We start from the raw sequence: 19,277 nt of genomic DNA on the forward strand, positions 1-19,277 counted from the left end.
GGTGGTTTTGAGGTATTCGTTGCTTGGTCTTGTGGTTTGTGGTCCTTGTCTGTCTGCCCCTCTATCGCAGAGTCGCAGTCTTACACTCCGCGCGTGAAGGTGGGTTGGGCACTGCGTACGGTACCTTAGCTGTACTCAGGTACTCAAACGCGGTAAAGGGCCATTAACCTCAAGCGCGTTTAGTCGGAAAATCCTCGCGTGTTGTTGACCCTGGTCCCGGATGTGGTAAACCTCCCCTGGAATATTCCGGGTTTAGCGTTCGGGGGGGCGGTAGCTGTTGGAGGGGAATCTGGGAGTGACCAAGATGACCAATCATGAAGCTTCCAGTCAGAGAACAGGGGGCAGTATCGCCTGGGGCCTGGTCGTTGTCGGCTCCAATTGCTGAGGTGCTGGGCCACACACCCCGTGCGCCCCCCAAAGGGAACCTGGTACACTAGAAGCTTTCCCAGGTGGTAAGGTGCGGCTGCGTAGGCCAGGTGCTTGCCTAACCGCACCTGCCATCTCAGCCTTCCACCGTCACCGTTTGTTACCTGGACCTTCCTCCAAGCTCCCCCTCCATCCATCCACACCTCAGTCCAAACCACCAGCATCCACGCAATCCCCGATCCACGACAACCTCAACCCCGACGACTCTCAAGCCATTGACCTTACCGATCCGGATACCCCTTATTTCCATCTAGGAACCACACACACACAATACCGCCAAGATGTTTATGGCAAGATCTGAATACGGTAAAGCACCCAAACCAAGCAACCCCAGCTTCTCTTCCCCCTCGCCAGAGAGCTTTCTCGTCTAACATATCCTCCCCAATCCAACAGACCGAGGAATCAACACCTTCTCCCCAGAAGGCCGCCTCTTCCAAGTCGAATACTCCCTCGAGGCAATCAAGCTCGGCTCCACGGCCATCGGCGTCGCCACCGCAGAGGGCGTCGTCCTCGGCGTCGAGAAGCGCGTCACCTCGACCCTCCTCGAGACCTCGTCCGTCGAAAAGATTGTCGAGATTGACCGCCACATTGGCTGCGCAATGTCCGGCCTCCAGGCCGATGCCCGCTCCATGGTCGAGCACGCCCGCGTCGAGTCCCAGTCCCACTCCTTCAACTATAACGAGCCCCTCCGCGTCGAGTCGTGCACCCAGGCCATTTGCGACCTCGCCCTCCGCTTCGGCGAGGGTGCCGAGGGCGAGGAAACCATCATGTCCCGCCCCTTTGGCGTCGCTCTCCTCATCGCCGGCTACGACGAGGACGGCCCCCAGCTCTTCCACGCCGAGCCCAGCGGTACCTTTTACCGCTACGACGCCAAGGCTATCGGTTCCGGCTCCGAGGGTGCGCAGGCTGAGCTGCAGAACGAGTACCACAAGGTAAGCCTTTCTCTCTCCCCCAACCCCAGGCGCTGACAAATTTGTGCTGTCACTCGGCGCCCCGCCGACTCTCACACACATGCACTAACACACCCCATTAGTCCCTGTCAATTACGGATGCCGAGACACTGGTGCTCAAGACGCTCAAGCAGGTCATGGAGGAGAAGCTGGACTCGAAAAACGTCCAGCTTGCGAGCGTAACGAAGGAAAAGGGCTTCAGAATATACACGGATGAGGAGATGGCCGCTGTGGTGGAGAGACTCCCTGCGAACTAGAGGGATGCGAGGTCTGTGGTATTTGAAAGAGGATATAGGGTGCAATCTTGCGGTCTCGGCGACTCGGGAAAAAGTGAAAGAAGACACTTGAGCCAAAGAAGAGGTAGAGAGCGCGAAAAAGAGAGAAAGCGAGAAACCCAAAGATCACCCGATTACGAAACTTGGAAACTGACGTCTAGACGATTTTCCCCTCCAAAGAGTGTATCACTATTGTACTAAACGTGATGGTGGCTTTAGTTTTTGAATCTTATCTATGATGTGACGTTGTGAATGGGCACATTGTATTTACAAAACGTAGGACTATGGCCTCTCTCCAGGACATTACCTGAGTTGCGCCTCCACCCATTGACACGGATGCGTTCATGCCCACGCTTCCATCAACGCTCATAGTCGCTCAGAACACTCGCTACCCAAGGTGATTCCGCCGGGAGTCAACCTCCTCTCAATTCTCATCCTTAATCACCAACCTCTCCATCTCCTCCTCCACGCTAATCAGACCCAGAGCATAAAACGCCCTCTCCGACTTGGCGACGACGAGCACCGTGTCATCACTATCGAGCTGCTCGATCCGTGCGCCGATACGCCGCGGGTTCGACCACACGGACGGCGGCACCACAGTCTGCAGGCTCGGGTCACGCGCGTACGGCGGACCCCGGCCCATGGCTGCCGCCTTTTTCCACCCGGACTCGCAGCCCTCGGCGATCTGCCGCGCCGACTGCCAGCCTGTGAGGCGGGCGATGTCGTGCATGCGCCTGACGATCCAGTGACGTTGAGCGTCGCTTTGGTACTGTGGAGAGTGTTAGCAAGCGTGGTATCCACGGTAAGTACAAGAGAACACGGATAGTATTTCTTTGAGCGAGAAGGCGGGTGAAGAAAGGGGCGTCTTCTCACCTGAATAGCACTGACGAACAGACAGAATGAACTCTCGATCAGCGCTGCGCCGACGAGGGTGCTAATCTCGAGCACATTGCTACAATCGTCCGTCAACCCGGCCGCAATGCGACCAATCTCCATGGCGAACTTGGCCGTGTGTTGTGCCTGTATCCCCGCGGCGATCATAGCGGCGGGAGGCATCTTGGGGTGCGCGCGGTAGAGGTGGATGAGGCCCATGTAGTAGTTCATCCAGATGCCTGCCACCGAAAAGGTGCGGTACTGCAGCGTGGGACCAAAGGGTGAATCTCGGCGGTCGGCATACTCGGCGCCTAGGGGCTGAAATTCGGGACCGAAGCGGGACCGGAGCATCTCAAAGGCCTCACGGAGGGAGGTCCACTCGCGCATAGCAGCGTCGGCGGCTTCGTCCGAGTCAAGGTCGACTTCCTCTCGGGCGTCGGGCGGTGGCGGGGAGTCGTCGCGCGGGGGACTGAAGCCCATTGGCAGCGTCACTTTTCCGAGGTTAGGGAGCATACCCGGAAACATGGGCGGCGAGCCGCCGGGACCGCCAGGGCCCATTCCCGGTGGCGGCCCCATTCCTGGCGGCGGCCCTCCCGTCATGTTTGGCGGCGGCATGCCCATCGGGGGAGCCCCAGGAGGTCCACCTGGCATTCCTCCCATCATCCCACCGGGAGGCCCTCCTCCGTGCATGCCCGTTGCCATTCCCGGCGGCGGTCCCATCCCTGGCGGCGGCCAACCTTGACCACCTCTCGGTGGGCCACCCGCACCTGGTGGTCCTCCATGTGGCTGCCCACTATGCGGCGGTCCTCCAGGCCGTCCGCCGGGGGGTCCGCCGGGGGGTCCGCCAGGCGGGCCTCCTGGAGGACCAAAACCCTTGAAGGATTTCCGTTTTCTCGGAAGATCTTTAGATGCGAAGCTGCACAGGCGTCCGAGCAGCAGCATGAGGTGATCGTACGTCCCGTATCTACTATTTGTCAGCCAAGTCGTGCCTTACGTATGGGAACATGGGTAGACTTACATGGCCTCAAGTCGGCCCATGGGTGCTCGTGGTGGGCACTGCGTCCAGTGTTGGTAGTCCATGCTGTTTTCGCTTGTAAGCCAACTAACCATCTTGACTGCAATGTTATCCAAATCCTTCGAAACTTACAAAGGTTTCCCTCCGCCCAACATGCTTTGATATACATCCATCTTGCAGTACCACCAGTACAAATCTCTCAGATGTTCGTAGTGCTCGATATCGCGGTCTGTGTAGTAGTGTGGAGATGGCTTGTCGTCCTCGTACGAGACGTGCTGGTTAGTAAGCTTGCTGAGGAAACCGAGATCGAGATCATCGAGATCGTGGCTCATCATGTGGGTGTTGTCGTGGCCCATGTAAAAAGGGTCCATTGGCTGGTTCTGGCTCTCCTGGAACAGCGCCCTCCTCACCCTTTTCAGCGGCAGAATGTTCTTTGTCATTTGCCTGAAGGGGATCTCCCTGATCAAGAGCCTGGAGCCAAAAAGATGGTTGCACCACTTTGTGTGATCCGAGTTCCAGACCTCAAAGTACCCAAGCAACAGGGAGGCAGCCAGCGTTGCCGGTGACGTTCTCCTCTTAGGACTCCGTAGATTCTTTGCGATCCTGCGGATGGCAAGATGATAATGCTTCATGGCTGCTGTCGGCGGTATCTGCTGTAGCTTGGCGATCTGCAACGCGCCCAATGCAAGCATTGCCTGCAGGAGGGCAGGATGCGTAAACGATATAATGGGAAATGTGTCTGGCCAAGAGTTAGTCGAGAGGGAAAGCTTAAACCACGGAATTCCATCATCTTACAAGTCCAGATGTTGTGTCCCGCTTTAGGGACGGAGAAGTTGTTTGTCAACTTTGAGTGGTCGAAAGGATGCCGCTCGTATAGCGACATGCTTGGCCCAGTGACGTTGATGAAGTGCCAGAACAAAGCAGCAGTTCGCTCATCATTGAGTGGCGAATTGTTGGGCGTAGGTATGTACGATGTGAGAATTGTCTCGTCAGCAAAGGCCGAGAAGGACCTCATCTTAGTTCCGAATCCATCCCAAGGCCCGTCGTTCCGGCTCTGCACCAGTTGACCGTATGCGCTCTCCTCGCCCATGAGATCTTCGAATGCGTCCTCTGAGTCGGGCATGGAGGCATCGTCGTCCGAGCATGGGTACTGGAACTCTGCGTCCTCCACAGGGTGATCCATCTGAGGGGCGGCATTGGCGCTGGGATACACATCCATCTCTTCCACCTGTGCCTGAGCTCTCGGCGGCTGGTGTCTCCATGGTTCTGTCGGGCTGTGGACAAACGCGCCACTATCTGTATTGGGGCTGACCAAGTTGCTCTGTTGACCACCAAATTGCGCCTGAAATTGACTAGCTGGTGAGATGATGGAAGAGCTTGAAGGCATGTGTTGCTCGCCATACGGGAACTGGTTGAAGTCGAAGGCATTAGGAGGAGGGGCTTGGTGTTGATGCTGACCGGGAAAGCCTTGACCATAGGGAAACATCGGCTGGCCTTGGAAATCTAGATGTTGCGGCGGCTTAGGCGCAATCGGTGCCAGGGGCGGACCATTGATGGACTTGGGTGGCGGGTTGGGCAGTTGGTTGAATGACTGGTTTGGCGCCTCGGGAGGATAGACGATAGGACCGTAGCTGCCGTTGATATTAAATCCGGCGATGGGTTCTTTGAAGATTACACGCTGATTGTACCCTTCGCAGTGCCTCTTGGATTTGATGCAGTTGTTACAGATGGGTCGGCCTTCATCGCACTTTATGCGACGTTTGCGACATGCTTTAGAGTCAAGTCAGATGTCTAGACCAGGTACCGGTATGAACATGAGGAGGGGAGGCCAGGAGGAAAGGGGGTGGATGGAGGCCAAGGGTCAGAGTTGGGGTTCAACATATGGAACATACTGAGACAGCCGGTTTTCGTTCTTTTCCGCACATTTGCTTTCTCTTTCTTGCGGTTCGTGTCTTCATTCTCATTGTCGTCGTTATTGTTGTTGTTCTCCGAGGTCTTGGACGGTGACTTGTCGTCCTCGACGACCACTTCGGCAGAATCCATCCTAGTAGATGCTAGTGCGCTGCGAGTAAGATCGGGGTTGCGACGCGGCTCTTAATCCATGAGTATGTTGACGGCTACAGACTGCATTGTCTGAAAGTAGTCTGTAGTTCTGCGACGCGGTGATATAGCGAATGTCTCGTCCCCACAGGCGAAAGGGGTCTTCTCTGAGATTCTTGCAGTAGTCTAAGGCAGATATCGTGAGGCTAACAAGAATGGTTACGAGATAAGTCAAGTTCCAAGGCTTGAACCGTTGTCGAATGTGTGAAAGACTACAGTAATCTTCTGAGCCAACAAGCTTCTGGGTGTGTTGTTGAATGGTCTAGCGGCAGCGTAGCGAGACACTGTGGATAAGTCCCGTTTCTTGTGCGCGGCACCCAGATCGAAGGAGAGAATCAAGAGGACGCAGGTATGGGGTCCCAAGGATGTAGATGAGTTTTAAGCAGCCATAGATGGTGGAAGGAAGTGAAACAGGCCGGTGCTACTTTGTCTTCGGCGAATGGGTAGTCATGGGTTAGACAAGATGCATGGACTCGTGGGGTAGGACGGGGGGTGAGGAAGGGTAAGGATGTCTGCAGCAGTTGGGAGAGAGTGAGGCAGAGAGAGGAAGGAGGAGGAGGAGGAGGAGGAGAAAGTATCTGTCTCTTTCTCACAACACGAGGAACGAGGATTAGGACTAGGTATCCAGAGAGAGAGAGTATGTGAGAGGGACAGAGACAGAGAGAGAGAGAGGTACTTGCCCACCCTAGGACAAGGAAGGATAGACTAAGAAAGAAGTAGAGATCCCAAGGCACTGTACTGTGCCCTTGAGTTAGGGTATTTGATTCGAGGCTAGAGCAGACCAGCGTGGGGAGAACAGATGGGCCACAAACAACGGGGAAACCGCCAAGCAGCAAGTACCTCCTTCTCTGGACTAAGAGGAGGCCGGGATGACCGGGGTTGATAGAAAGAACGACGAGGATGGAAGCCGGCACCTAAGACGTAGTAATGGTTCAGTATCCGTACCTTTGGTGTGCCTTCTTGTCCTGACTGATGAGTGCCCCGTAAGGCAAGGTACCTTACCTAGTTGCATCAAGAGAGGTACAGAACTACCTTAGACCGCTGACCGCTAGGGCGAGAATGGAGAACAAGATAAGAGTATGTGCGTCTTGACTCTATCGTGCGTCTCCTGAACTTCCTCGCTCTCTCTCATTCTCTTCCTCTCCTAGACACACTCTCTTTCCCTCTTTCTCACTCTGTGCTTTTCTCTGGTAGGCGCGCGGGACAGGGGGGGGGGGTTCATGGAACCCGTCAATGTTTCTCCTGCTACTATTGTGACGAGAGAGAAACATCAGAGAGAGAGAGAGAGGGTGGGGAGGAAGCACCAACAGTTTGTATGGGATTGCTCCTGGGACTTGGAGGTATTATTCGAGGGGATCGGGGGGGGAAGCACAAGAGAAGAAAGGCGCAGCTAGTGAGCCAGCCACAGCAATGATGGGGACGGGGGTACCCTTGAGTTATTCGTGGATCATGTTGGTGGTGCGGCAAGACGACGGGAAGGGAGGAAACATTACGGTGGCTTGCGGACGCCGCACAGCATTGCAACACAGCGCAGCACACCCACACCTTGCCGCTGGCTGGGCTTGCTCTTTGGTTCTCTTGTTCAAGGTCATGTCCCATTTGGTACTGGATATCCCCTGTTGCTGGTGCTAAGACACTGGCACCGAACTAGACAATAACCTGCAAAGTGAACATCTCAGCACAGAGCATCTGTACAGAGTACCTCGTACGGGATGGATACCTTGTCTTCGGGCAGCGCAACCAGCCGCGGGAGAAAATTGCTTGCTTCTTTCCCATTTCCATGCTCCCCGCGGCGTCAGGAGGGTATCAAACTGCCACATCGGAGGGGGCGTAGGGTGGTAGCAGTCAAGATGGTGTACCGGTAGCTTCGAAGCTCCCCGCCGTCATGATTCTGGCCAAGGTTCCGCGCTAGGGTGATGCGCTGCTGCACTGCTGCTGGGCCCGCCCAGGGTTATGCCGTTTAGGCCTTAGGGTCTCTCGGTTACCGCTGAGAGAGGGGCCGATGGCGGCGGGCAGCGATGGCGACGTAAGGTATATTCTAGAGTACGAAGTACAGTCACCACCTCCTCTCTTCCAGGGCGGTAGGGCCCAGGGGTCTGTCATGTCCCGGATGACAGCCCATCGGTGGATATAGCGCGCGGCACTAATTAAGGTAAGGCCAGCTAACGTGCTTCCGTCGCTCAGGCAGTCAGCCTACACACGGATACCCGATACACAGTTGTCGTCTGTCGGTAGTGTGGGTGCCGGTAGGCCAGAACTCCACGGATACCAAGTACCAACATCCTTGGCACAAGAAGGTTCTGACTGATGATCTCTCCTGGCTGAAATTAATCGAGGTGAGTGGGTGTGCTGAGGCTGAATGAGTGAGAAAAGTAGAGGAAACTCGGGGAGCCAAGACCTGCGTGGGATTCCAGGAGGTAGGTATTCGAGGCACCCACGGGCCACGGCACCGCAGCCTGCCCGCGTCTCGCGTGGCTTTCTTTTTTCCCCTGGGTGTCAAACAACCCATCTATCCCGATGAGCTAATCTGTATAGGTGTAATTGCGCACGGAGATTGAGAGCCGTAAGAGCTTGAATAGGGGAGCCGCCAAGCTGAAAATTCCAACGGCCTCATCCAACAAACTTTGTCCTCGCATTCCTGGCTGTCAGGCCAAGGTCGACAAGGCGTGCCTAGGGCAATCCGTAGGACCGTAGGTACGGAGTCTGTGGACACTGACAGGACGGATACTCCGTAGACGGCATGAACCATTGGGCTGCGTGACTAGGTATCACCGTGACATGCCGTCCGATTAAGACAGCCCGCCTGAATCGCAGTCTTCTCGCAGACGACATGGGGGCAAGAGATGTAGATGCCGAATCTGATTTTCGTCCGAGGTTTGAGTGGTCTGGACTCGCTTCCCGACAGGGTTGCCCAACCTGCCAGCCTTCTGCCCCTCACCAATCCTCTGCCCTAAGGTCAGCAATGACCAAGCGGTGATCTGGTGGGGAGCAAAAAACGGTCGACATGGTATGTGGATTTCGTTGATGCCTTGCGCAGGGTCTCCGGCTCGGGATCGGTCTTCCTGAGTGCCCGTCAACTTTGAAAACCAGAGAACTGTCCGTCCGTAGGTCTGAATTTGGCCCTCAGCCAGGTCTAGACCGCTGTTGATAGTAGTCGTTGTTCGAGAGGCATCTTGACAGGTTCTCGGTCACCGCCGAAGGCAACGCACCGGTGGCGTCTCAGTCCAGGCGGGATGGATCCACTGGCTTTGAGCCGAATTACCATGTGCCGAGCGGGAAACTAAGGTTTTCTTTTCCCCTTTGAACTTTCTGCAAGGCCGGGGTTTGGATATAAGCCGTCTCGTTTCCTTCTTGCGAATGGAGGGGCATGATCTGATAATCCATATCGCCGTGCGCAAGCGTTGTGAACAACAGCACGCGTGGCAGAAGGACGGACCTAGTACTCGGGCGAATGTCACGTTCCCTGCCCGGCTATGTACTCCTCATCCAAGCAATGTCAGGGTCCATATCTGCTAGGTGCGAGCATTTCACCGGGACGCACTGGGCGGGAGAACAAGACGCCGGAAACAATGTGTTGCTGAAGGATCCCGGCAACATTCCCCCCGTCGGAGGACGCTTTCCACTACATTCGAAATCGAAGCCAAGGGCCAAACGTCGCATTTCCGACCTGCTGGATGGTGTGACCGACCACTGGTCGCAGCATCGTTGACTGGCATACGGTGCAACACAAACGTCGCGCAATGTTGAACGAAAGGAGGCGTGCGGATCACCCCGAGCCACCTTTGCCTGTGCTCTCTTGAACGAACCGGTGACATCCAGCTCACTATATCGTCGATCGCTTTGTACACTCCCGGTGCTCCTCGATACGCGCAGGAACACACCGCACCTTGGCAGATTTCCCCAGACGTTTGTTTACTCTATCTGATCTCGGTCGAAGCCCGCAACAACGGTTGCTGCAGGTTAGATATGCACCTTGCCTTCTCGCAGCCGCAGAGTCCGGCTCAATGTCTGCATAGCCGGAAAGAAGACGGATTTCGGCCCTCCTAAAGCACGTTCCTGGATTACTTTCGAACGTTTGATTCGTGGGTTGTATAGGACCCTGGAGTCGTTACTTCGCTGGACGCCCCTCGTGTCAATGGTCAAGATAGTCTTTCAGACATGCACCTTGCTAAAGCGGGACTTGCGCCGCAGGAATCTATCTAGGAAGCCGGCGGTACCACTCGAAGGTTTCTCTCGAAGCTCGATGCTTGGAATAGAGTCTTTCAGAAATCTCCAGTTGGGTTCTTGGAAAGAGAGTAATCGGAAAGACGGATCTCTGCACTCGAACAGGTAAGGTGCCTTGACCTGCCACGCCGTTTCCTCCCCACCTCGTCGTCTCTCTTTTACGCCGAATGTAGCAAAGCGTCCATCAACAACCTTCCGTTGAGCCGGGCAATACGCCGTACCCATGTTTTCGGGCCAAAGATCGGGTCTTCTGTGTTGAACCGACCCATGCCGAGAAACTGGTTAATTGGCCGGGTCCCAAGTGTTGGGGCCTTCCTCCTTCGGGCAAAAGAGTTGAATGGCGGGGATCCCATAGATATTTTGGCAGGTGGTATTCCTACACGTACGTATCTAGTCACTTGGAAGACAGGCGGATCTAGCTGTGTCGAGCAGTGCCTCGCAAAAACGTCTTGGAACAATAGTGCGAAAGGTCCTATGGTGATGAGGGTTGCTGACGTCTGACGTGGGAATCGAGAAATGCAATGTATATCCCGTTTCACCGAGAAGGATTTGTCGAGCATGCGACCAATGACTGCTTTCTTGGATCATACTGCGTCCGCAAGTCGGAGGTGTCGGAAACCGGCGCCAAAAGACAGCCAACGACTCAGAGAGGTGAGGTAGCCTCATAGGCTCATAAGTCCGGGCACAATGTTTTCGTCTTCTGAATTGCATGCGGCCGGATCCGGGAACGAGTAAAAGCTGTCTGAAGTGATTGGATTGTCCTGCAGCGCCTCTCGGTGACGATTCGTAAACCGTTTCTTGTCGACATCGATGAAGGCTACATGCAGGAGCTCAATCGCCGGTCCGATACACTTGCTTTTTTGTCTCTATTGTTCCAATCAGTGCAGCTTTCGAGCCTGTTGCAGCCGTAACAGTATGCAGCTTGGTTACCAGTAAGTCTGGGCCCGGCTGCGCTGCCCAGAACTCCAAGTCAGACGAGGCCCCCAGCTCTTATTGGCATGAAATGTAAATGCGGATTCATGGTCCTGAAGACCAGCCTGAACTCTCGAGTCCGCAAATCAGGCCATCACCCACATGGCCAGCTACAAAGTGTAGAAACATCTCCAGGGGTTTCCGGTGTGTTGGGCTTAGGTCGAGTTCATCAACGGTCTAGCTCGCCAATAGCGTGTTCCGTAATCAACTGGCTGTAGTTCCTTCGGGTCGACATGAACAATACTCCGGCATGCCGGGTTGCGCAAAATGCCGCGTTTGCGGGTCTTTAAGATTGATAGGAATGAGGTCTAGGAATATCAGCCACAACCAGTGGATCGACTCTAATGATTGTTCCGCTGCGGCGACGACCGTTGAAGGTTGACCTCCATCTTGGTAACTAGAGCAAGGTCGTCGAACGACGTTGGGAATAGACAGGGGATGGGATAGGATAACCGAAGCACTATTAAATATTAGCCAATCATGAATGAGAGATGATTCGAATAAATATTGATCGAATTTTGGATGAAATTGGTAGGTCGTGAGTATATGGAAAGGGAAGGGGAGTTGTAAGACGGGATGCAACTGTGAGAACGGGAAGGAGAGGAAACAGACGGAATGCACGGTCCACCAGTCTAACTCGGCTCATCCTGGCGTCGATCAAAACGCAGGGGTGTGATAAGCGACCTCTGGGGAAAGGAAGGAAAGAAAAAAATTCCAACGTCGATAAGCCGCGGGAGTGAGTTCGTGAGATGCGCATGAGCTTCAAGCAACAAGCTTATTCACCAACCACATCCTGTTGAATTCGTAGGCGCGACAAGAAGATCACATAATCCGGACATCTAGAACATTACTCTTGGTAATTGAAAAATGTTCGCTGTCCCAGGATGGTCCGTCGCGGCCGAGGGTCTCAAAACCGAGACCCAGGTGAAGAAGGCCAGCAACACCGCCAAGAATGAGAGCAAGAAGCGCAAGAGAGCCAACAAGCAAGAGAAGAAGGAGAAGAAGGCGCCTACCTCGGGCGCTAACTCCGTTCTGGTGAACCCTCGCGTCTTTGGAGAAAAGAGGGAGGATGCTCCCCCTGCCACCGCCGAGGCTGATCACGATGGTGACGATGCGGATGAGGCCGAGGCCGAGACGCCCAAGCCGAGCAAGAAACAGAAGAAGGAGAAGAAGGAAAGAAAGAGCGATGGAGGAGAAAAGACACAGGAATCACCCAAATCCGACAAGAAGGGGAAGAAGCAGCGCAAGGAAATGTCCAACAACGAAGATGAGCCAGCCACACCAGCAGCAGAGACCACACCGTCAAAGACGTCACAAAAGGCAGCCTTGACGAACAAGCAAGAAAATCTCGAGAAGAAGAAGAACCAGGACGCCGCCGCGGCCATCGCCGCCTCCGTACCCCCCGTCCCGCCCGCCGCGGCCAAGCTCACGCCCCTCCAGCGCTCTATGCGCCAGAAGCTCATCTCGGCCCGCTTCCGCCACCTCAACGAGACGCTCTACACCCGCCCCTCGGCCCAGGCCTACCAGCTCTTCGAAGACTCCCCCGAGATGTTCTCCGAGTACCACGAGGGCTTCCGCCGCCAGGTCGAGGTCTGGCCCTCGAACCCCGTCGACGGCTACATCCGCGACATCAAGCTCCGCGCCAGAGCCCGCTTCCCCAACGCTCGCGGTGGTGGACGCCCCGGCGGCGCGCCATCCAAGCCCGACGGCCCTCAACCCCTGCCCCGTACCGACGGGACGTGCTACGTCGCCGACCTGGGCTGCGGCGACGCCCGCCTCGCCTCGACCCTCGAGCCCGAGTCCAAGAAGCTCAAGCTCAAGATCATGAGCTACGACCTCCATTCCCCCGCGAAACACGTCACAAAGGCCGACATCGCCAACCTGCCCCTCGAAAACGACTCAGTTGACGTCGCCATCTTCTGCCTCGCCCTCATGGGCACGAACTGGCTTGACTTCATCGAGGAGGCCTACCGCATCCTCCACTGGAAGGGCGAGCTCTGGATCGCCGAGATCAAGTCCCGCTTCGGCCCCGTGCACCGCAAAAACGCCGTCGTCTCGCACAGCGTCGGCAACCGCAAAAAGGTAGCCACCGCCGCCGCAGGCAAGAAGACGAAAGAACCCGAGGAGACGGAGGAGGACCGCACGGCTATCGCCGTCGAGGTCGACGGCCACGAGGACAAGCGCGGCGAGACGGACGTCTCCGCCTTTGTCGAGGCGCTGCGGAAGCGCGGCTTCGTCTTGGCGGGCCAGGGCGAGGGCAACAAGGGCGCGGTGGACCTATCCAACAAAATGTTTGTCAAGATGCACTTTATCAAGGGCGCCGTGCCCACCAAGGGCAAGGGGCTTGTCGCGGCAAAGGCGGCCGGCTACGTGGACAAGGAGAAGAAGCAAAAGAGGTTCGTGTGGGAGACGGAGGAGGACAAGGTTGATGAGACGGGTATCTTGAAGCCGTGTGTATACAAGATACGGTAGAACCGACCGGTTGTATATTGTTCTTGTGACGGTTTTGGTACATATAAAAGTTGTCTTCATTTGGGGGGGTAATATCGCATTCGTCAAAATAAAAATGCCTATATTTCGCAACCGCAATCGGACTTGTTGGGATGAAGCTGGGTGTACTGCGGTCGCCGAGCAGGGGACCATAGCGGATACCTTGGAACGTCGTCGTTTGTACAAAGCATAGGCAAATCTCAAAGGTTTAGTTAGCATTACTTGAAATTCAAAAGTGCCGAGTGTCTACCAAAACGCTTTGAACGCATATCATGTCGAGCTGTGCATGCATGATACTACGACTCCAATTCACCCCACATCTCCATCCCGAGATTGTCCCATACCTTTGCGGTCCGACCATGCAGGTCCATTTCAACCAAAGAATTTCCGATACGCCCCTAATCCAGTCTATGCCCCGAATAAGAGACCGGCTGCGAACTCGACATTGCCACCTGTAGCTTGCAAAGCATTGATCGCGGCTTCACGAGGGAAACCCAGAGCCATGAGCTGGTTGATATGCTCTTCCGGGAAAGTTGGCGCCGCTGGCTGCTGCTGCTGCTGCTGCTGAGGTGCTGGCCGACCTTGTGGAAGGGTTTGCTGCGTCGGCGCGGCGGCAGCAGCGCCTTCGGGACCACTGACAACACCGGAGCGCTGACCAATGGTCGTTCCAGCTGGGCCAGGTAATCTGGGTTCTTCCTCCAGAGCCTCCTCGCTCTCCTTGGGAATCTCCGCTTCGCCCAAGAACGACACCTCCTCGCCCTGAATGATCAGCTTGTCCTTGGCCAAGTCAATGCTGGCTTGGTAGCGCTTAAGCATGTCGAGGCCAAGGAGAAGCTCGACCTGCTTGCCCTCCATGACGGTGAAACTGCAAGGCAGGAACATGGTGCCGACCTTGATCTGGGCAGAGTGTACGCGTCCGATGATGTTGGCTGTGCCTACACCACGAGCCACACCCGCAAACCGCTTGTCTACGAGTCTCATGATACCGCAGGCTTCGGCACATGAAGGAGACATGATGGTTGCCTGTGCTCCAGAATCGACCAACGCCTTTACTCTGTGGCCGTTCACCTCGACATCGACATACAGCATGTGCACTCGTCCGAATACTGTGTGAAGTTAGCCTCTCGGTCTGCGCATGTTATGCCTTGGTTGTCTGCCATACCTTCAGGGTTGTGCTCCATGGCGTTTTGGAGGTTTTCCATGACTCTCTCTTGACGGATCATCTCTTCAATCTTCTGCTGAGCCTCGATGTCAAAGGGGTCCTCGTTCAGACGGGCAATCTGCCTCTGCCGCTCTTCGCGTTCCCGCTGCTCACGGTCGTAGCTCTGGTTGAAAAGCTGAGCAAATCTCTGGGGATCATCGAGAACGGCGGCGAGCTGGGGCTGCTGGCGGGTGGCTTCGGCACGTAAGTTTGGATCGCCCAGGATCTGAAGGCGAATGAGCTCTGGGTCTTGTCCTCCTGGTCGCCGGCGCTGCTGCGGTGCCCTTCTGCTCTGGTCCGGCAAGCCAGTGGTTCCTTGCATGTCCCTCACGTGTAGCGCCAACATCTCGCCGTCGGCAATCTGCAACTGTTCCATCGTCTGAGTGTCATCTTGGATCAAGCGACCGTTGTGGTAGAGGTGTTGGGAGGTGGGTGCGATGTTGGTCTCGGCTTGGATGGCTTCACGGAGTGTGGACATGGGCATATCGGGAAAGATCTCGAGGGTGAGGAGATCCTGGTCCTCGACCTCGGGGTTCGTTATGCTTAGTGTAATGCGCCTGTTAGGAGGAAGAAGAGTCAGCGCAGAACGTGTCAAGTCCCGACAAAGGGGCAAAGCTTACATGACGGGCTTTTGTTCCTGGCGTACAGGCAGGAACTGTTTGCCGCGGGTTTGATCGGTTGGAAAAAAGAAATGGACTGGCGGCGAGAAGCAAAGAGGCCGGATCTGGTCCAGGGAAATCGTCAAGTTTCACTATTGCGAAAGCGAAGTTGAAGTCACCCTCAGTACGGAGCTGCGGAGGAGGGGTGTTGGAGGGGCCGAAATTCAGGCAACACAACAGTGACGTCTCATCCGGAAGGTAAAGAGCTGCTGGATGGACGATTGGATGAAGCAGAACTCCGGGAAAAGTTTCGACGTGATTCCGCAGCCTTGTAGCGGTGGTGAACGATTGGACAGGTGGTATCTGATGAGTTGAGAGACACTTGGTCTCAAAGAAAAGGATCTCAAGGTAAGGTGGAAGAGAGCTGGGGGAGGTAGCGGAAGGTAAAGGCAAGGTAGAGCTCGGCTCGGGTACTTGGGGTACCTTTTTGAGTGTTTCGTAAAGAAGGTGGGTGCAGTGACGAGACCCCTACCTTACACAGTACGTTTCCCCGTTTGCAGTGGCTCAAGATGGGGTCGACGGGGAACCAGGACGGGGAATATTTCCGTACTGCGGACTTAGCTACTGCGTACGAAGTATACTAAGGTAAGGTAAGGCAAGGTGGAATGGGGGCGGCCGGAATACAAACACTGTGAAAAAGCAAACCTGTGTGCTCCCAAGGCACGAATACCTCAGCTATCCGCACTGGTACCTAAGCAGCTAAGGTACCTTAGGTATTCCAAAGAGACGGGAGGGAAAGCACTGGCCACGGAACGAGATGGCGAACAGAAGCTCATGGAAAGCTTCGGGAACTTCTCCGCTTACCTTAGCTGAACTTACAGAAACTCCGACTGTGTGTTTCCTGTCAGCCAGACAGACGCATGCTTTGTTTTGTTTTCTTCAATTTAGGTATTTTCGCGCGGCAATCTCTGCCTCGCAAGGCATCTGCACGTGTACTTGCTAAGCCTGCGGCAAGGAGGCCATTGATGACTTGAGCTTCCCAGTTCCAAGGTTGCTGAGGTCACAGCAGCGCGGGCAGGTTCCCCTACGGCATATCAGCCCCACGAGCTAATCGTTGACTAAGCCACCAAGTGTCTTCAAAGTATCTTTGACGGCAAACCAGGTGGAAGATAGCGCAATCAAGTACTTGATCTATACCTGCGGCAGCTGCGCGAGCCAAGCAAGCGACCTCAACAACCCTTGCAATCTACTCGTGTACTTCCTTCTGGAGCAGGTACAAGAGCTGAGAATCCCCTCTTGTTTCTACTTTTTCTGCACTTGCATCTCTTTCTTTTCTTGTGCCAAACTGACATGTCATAGATCCTCAGGATGTACCGCCAATCGATGTCTAGCAGCGACATCTCCTGCCACCTCCGCCCGTGGGTTTCTGTGCGATGATGACAAGCCTACGAGCACCTCAACCTGCTGCTGCTCGAGGCAGAGAAGCACCCTGCTTCCTCGCTTGGAATCTACGTCCGTCTTTCAACTTTAATCATGACGAAGAACGTCTAAAACGACTTGCCCGGATGGCCGACGTTGGACGCGGCGTGAAACGGAGACATCCTGTCGAGTTTCTTCTTCATCACACCATGCTGAAGAGTTCCCAGCATCTGTCTACCTGCCTGCGACCTTGCTGCTCACGCTCCACTCGGCGAGCAAGCTCGCAGGTCTGCTTCGAGTCAATGACAATGCATATCTCGTTTATATGGCGACTGCAAGGGCCGGGGATTTTGTCCTGAACGGAATGTTCATGATCTGACGGCACGGGATCATGATTCCAAGCTGCCGTTGCTCCCACCGATATCTCGCATGCGACGTCTCGAAGGCGAGCAGAGATCGGCGTGCCAACCTCGCTCCGCTGGAGGGTCGGAACTGCAGTCAGCTCGGATGCCGGCCTTGAAGTCGGTCGGATCCGGCTTCCGGTGGCGGCCGCATTCCGGGTTCTCGACGCTGTTCAGTTGCAATGCTCCGCGTCTTCGTACTTGATGCAGTATGCGCTCTCAGCCTCTGCAACCCACACTGATTCATTAGGAAGGTCCATGACCACAGCCCAAGCGGGTTGACTCATAACTTGCAACTCAGAATGTCTTCGGACTTCGCCCATCTGACATGGTGGGAAAGCCCAAAAAGTGCCTCAGGGCCCTTCCTAGACCTCATTGAGCCTGCTGCATATGCTGCATTGCAGCGGGGCAATGCAACTCTGGATCGCCGACCCGGAAAGATTCTCGAAGTCGATACTGCAGTTATGTCCATTTAGGTGAATACCTGCAGCTGTCAACATGCCACAGCGAAAAGTTTTTCGTCTGCTTGCTTCGGCCTCGGGGCTGCAGCTGTGATATCGGCCAAGATCCAGACGAAAGCCAAGGTCTATACGGATCGGCAGGCTCAGGGTCTTCTTGCCTACACAGTATGGTGTTGCTGCGGATCTTTCAGTCTTCAAAGCAATATCCATCAATTTCGAGTACGAAGTAATAGTACATTCTCTACGATTCGACGGCGGGCCGGACTGGGCTGGTAATGTGCCATACAAGTGTGAAGCACACCGCAGCAGGCGGAGTCAGGGCAAAGGAGCAACAAGCATGTCGGCCAAGACCCAACTAAGGTAAGCCGCTCGCCCACCCACGCGAATCCAAAAGTCTGAATCTACATTGCACCGCACTCCTCTTTTCAAACTTTGTCATTGCAGTCGCTGACACTGCCTAGATCTCGTTCGGTTTCTGTCGGCTGCATTGGCCAAAAGCAGCCTCAATCTGACGGGACGGACCAGCACTTAGCGGTCTGAAAGCAAACAGCGCGTTTCTCAATCTGTTAAAGACCATTTATCACAACGCCAAAGTCCCGAGAAACTCATGATACAACTCTGAGTTTAGAGACTCAAGAACTCTGTGCTTGTACCTTGGTAGCAGAGCAGTATTGGAGCATGGAGTGATGTCGAAGTTGGCTTACTGTGGGGAAATGAATACAAGTCAGGTCACTTTTTCTCTCTCACTCTTCTCTTCCCTTGATCCCAACCAACCTTGCCCTATGTGCAAGCCATTCAAGCATCTTTTCCACTGGAATCTACCCTGTCCTTGGGCGATAGCCTGGATCGAAAGAAAGCAACAGTACCCATTGTTACCCGCCATGCCCTGCAAAGACCTTTTCCGCAATTTCCCATCTACAGAAGCTGGTATGCCACATGAACAGCGTCATGGCTCTTTCACTCAATGCCACAACTTGGGGAAGTTTTCTGGGAAGAGTGGGAAATAAGATGGAGCCGGGCAACAATTCCAGCGTCGCCTAGAAATACCCATGGGCTGAACAGGCCACAACTGTGCCACTGCGGGTAGGTCAGTCACGCGACAAACACCTCATAACCACAACCACACCTCACACAGAGTGTCCAATGATGGAGGGTGTTGCTTTGCCATGGTCCATGGCGAGTCACTGAACTCCAATTCCATCCAGTTGCCTCTTTGGCTGCTGCAATACCAATCCCATTTTCTACCAACTCCATACCTTTCTGCTTGGTCTGCAGCCAGGTTACTCCTCTTTTGCAAGCCCGTTATCGCATTCACAGCTCAGGTTCACTTGACTTGTCCCGATGCTTTGTCCCCTCTCCGCCGTGGACTACCAGATCTGACCTTAGCCTTTCTGAGACGTCTTCCCTCCTCCGTTCCGACACTCACTGCACCGAGCTAAGGTCTTCACTCGGCCTTGCCAATCGGCACACACCGGCCGAGCATTACTTGACTCACAGCCCCGTCAGGCCCCGCTCTGCAACGACAGCGCCGAGTCCAACGGCCGGCAGCACCCCGATGCCCCTCCGGAGCTACCTGTGCACTCGACCAACCCACCCCTTTCAACCATCACTCCCAGGTACCAACATCACTCGCCTCTTCTGGTGTTCATCCTGAAGTGTCTCCTTGCCTTGTTCGAAACCTTTAGTCTCTCTGTCTACCAGCTGACGGGGGTAATTTGACCCAACAAGCCGCCCTCTGGTTGATTCCATCACCTCGCTTCTTCTCTCTGTGTAACCAACAACTCTTCCCACTCCCAACTTCTTCCCACCCCCAACTCTACCCAGCTCTCTACAAATTCTCATACGTCTTCCTGGCGTATCCGCATCTTCCA

At 55.0% G+C, this 19,277-nt stretch overlaps 4 protein-coding genes across 4 annotated transcripts; 2 read left to right on the top strand and 2 right to left on the bottom strand.

The window, feature by feature from the left end:
- Positions 1-707: 707 nt before the first annotated feature.
- On the top strand, positions 708-1,633 carry CPAR01_16405 (proteasome A-type and B-type; the record flags this gene model as incomplete). The annotated part of the gene is made up of 3 exons (XM_060500650.1): positions 708-732; positions 820-1,358; positions 1,460-1,633. The coding sequence occupies 3 exons, from the start codon at positions 708-710 to the stop codon at positions 1,631-1,633; spliced, it is 738 nt and encodes a 245-aa protein (XP_060340563.1).
- A 442-nt stretch (positions 1,634-2,075) lies between these two features.
- On the bottom strand, positions 2,076-5,582 carry CPAR01_16406 (C6 finger domain-containing protein; the record flags this gene model as incomplete). Its single annotated transcript, XM_060500651.1, has 6 exons — positions 2,076-2,420; positions 2,525-3,488; positions 3,543-3,605; positions 3,672-4,278; positions 4,335-5,309; positions 5,432-5,582. The coding sequence occupies 6 exons, from the start codon at positions 5,580-5,582 to the stop codon at positions 2,076-2,078; spliced, it is 3,105 nt and encodes a 1,034-aa protein (XP_060340564.1).
- A 6,120-nt stretch (positions 5,583-11,702) lies between these two features.
- Positions 11,703-13,307, top strand: CPAR01_16407 (methyltransferase domain-containing protein; the record flags this gene model as incomplete). Its single annotated transcript, XM_060500652.1, has 1 exon — positions 11,703-13,307. One exon carries the CDS (start codon positions 11,703-11,705, stop codon positions 13,305-13,307), a length of 1,605 nt encoding a protein of 534 aa, XP_060340565.1.
- Positions 13,308-13,733: 426 nt separating this feature from the next.
- Positions 13,734-15,010, bottom strand: CPAR01_16408 (DNA damage-inducible protein 1; the record flags this gene model as incomplete). Its single annotated transcript, XM_060500653.1, has 2 exons — positions 13,734-14,431; positions 14,488-15,010. 2 exons carry the CDS (start codon positions 15,008-15,010, stop codon positions 13,734-13,736), a joined length of 1,221 nt encoding a protein of 406 aa, XP_060340566.1.
- Positions 15,011-19,277: the final 4,267 nt, after the last annotated feature.

The sequence above is a fragment of the Colletotrichum paranaense genome (assembly GCF_030867605.1).
Source record: "Colletotrichum paranaense strain IMI 384185 chromosome Unknown Scaffold_25.1, whole genome shotgun sequence".
NCBI classification, from domain to species: domain Eukaryota; kingdom Fungi; phylum Ascomycota; class Sordariomycetes; order Glomerellales; family Glomerellaceae; genus Colletotrichum; species Colletotrichum paranaense.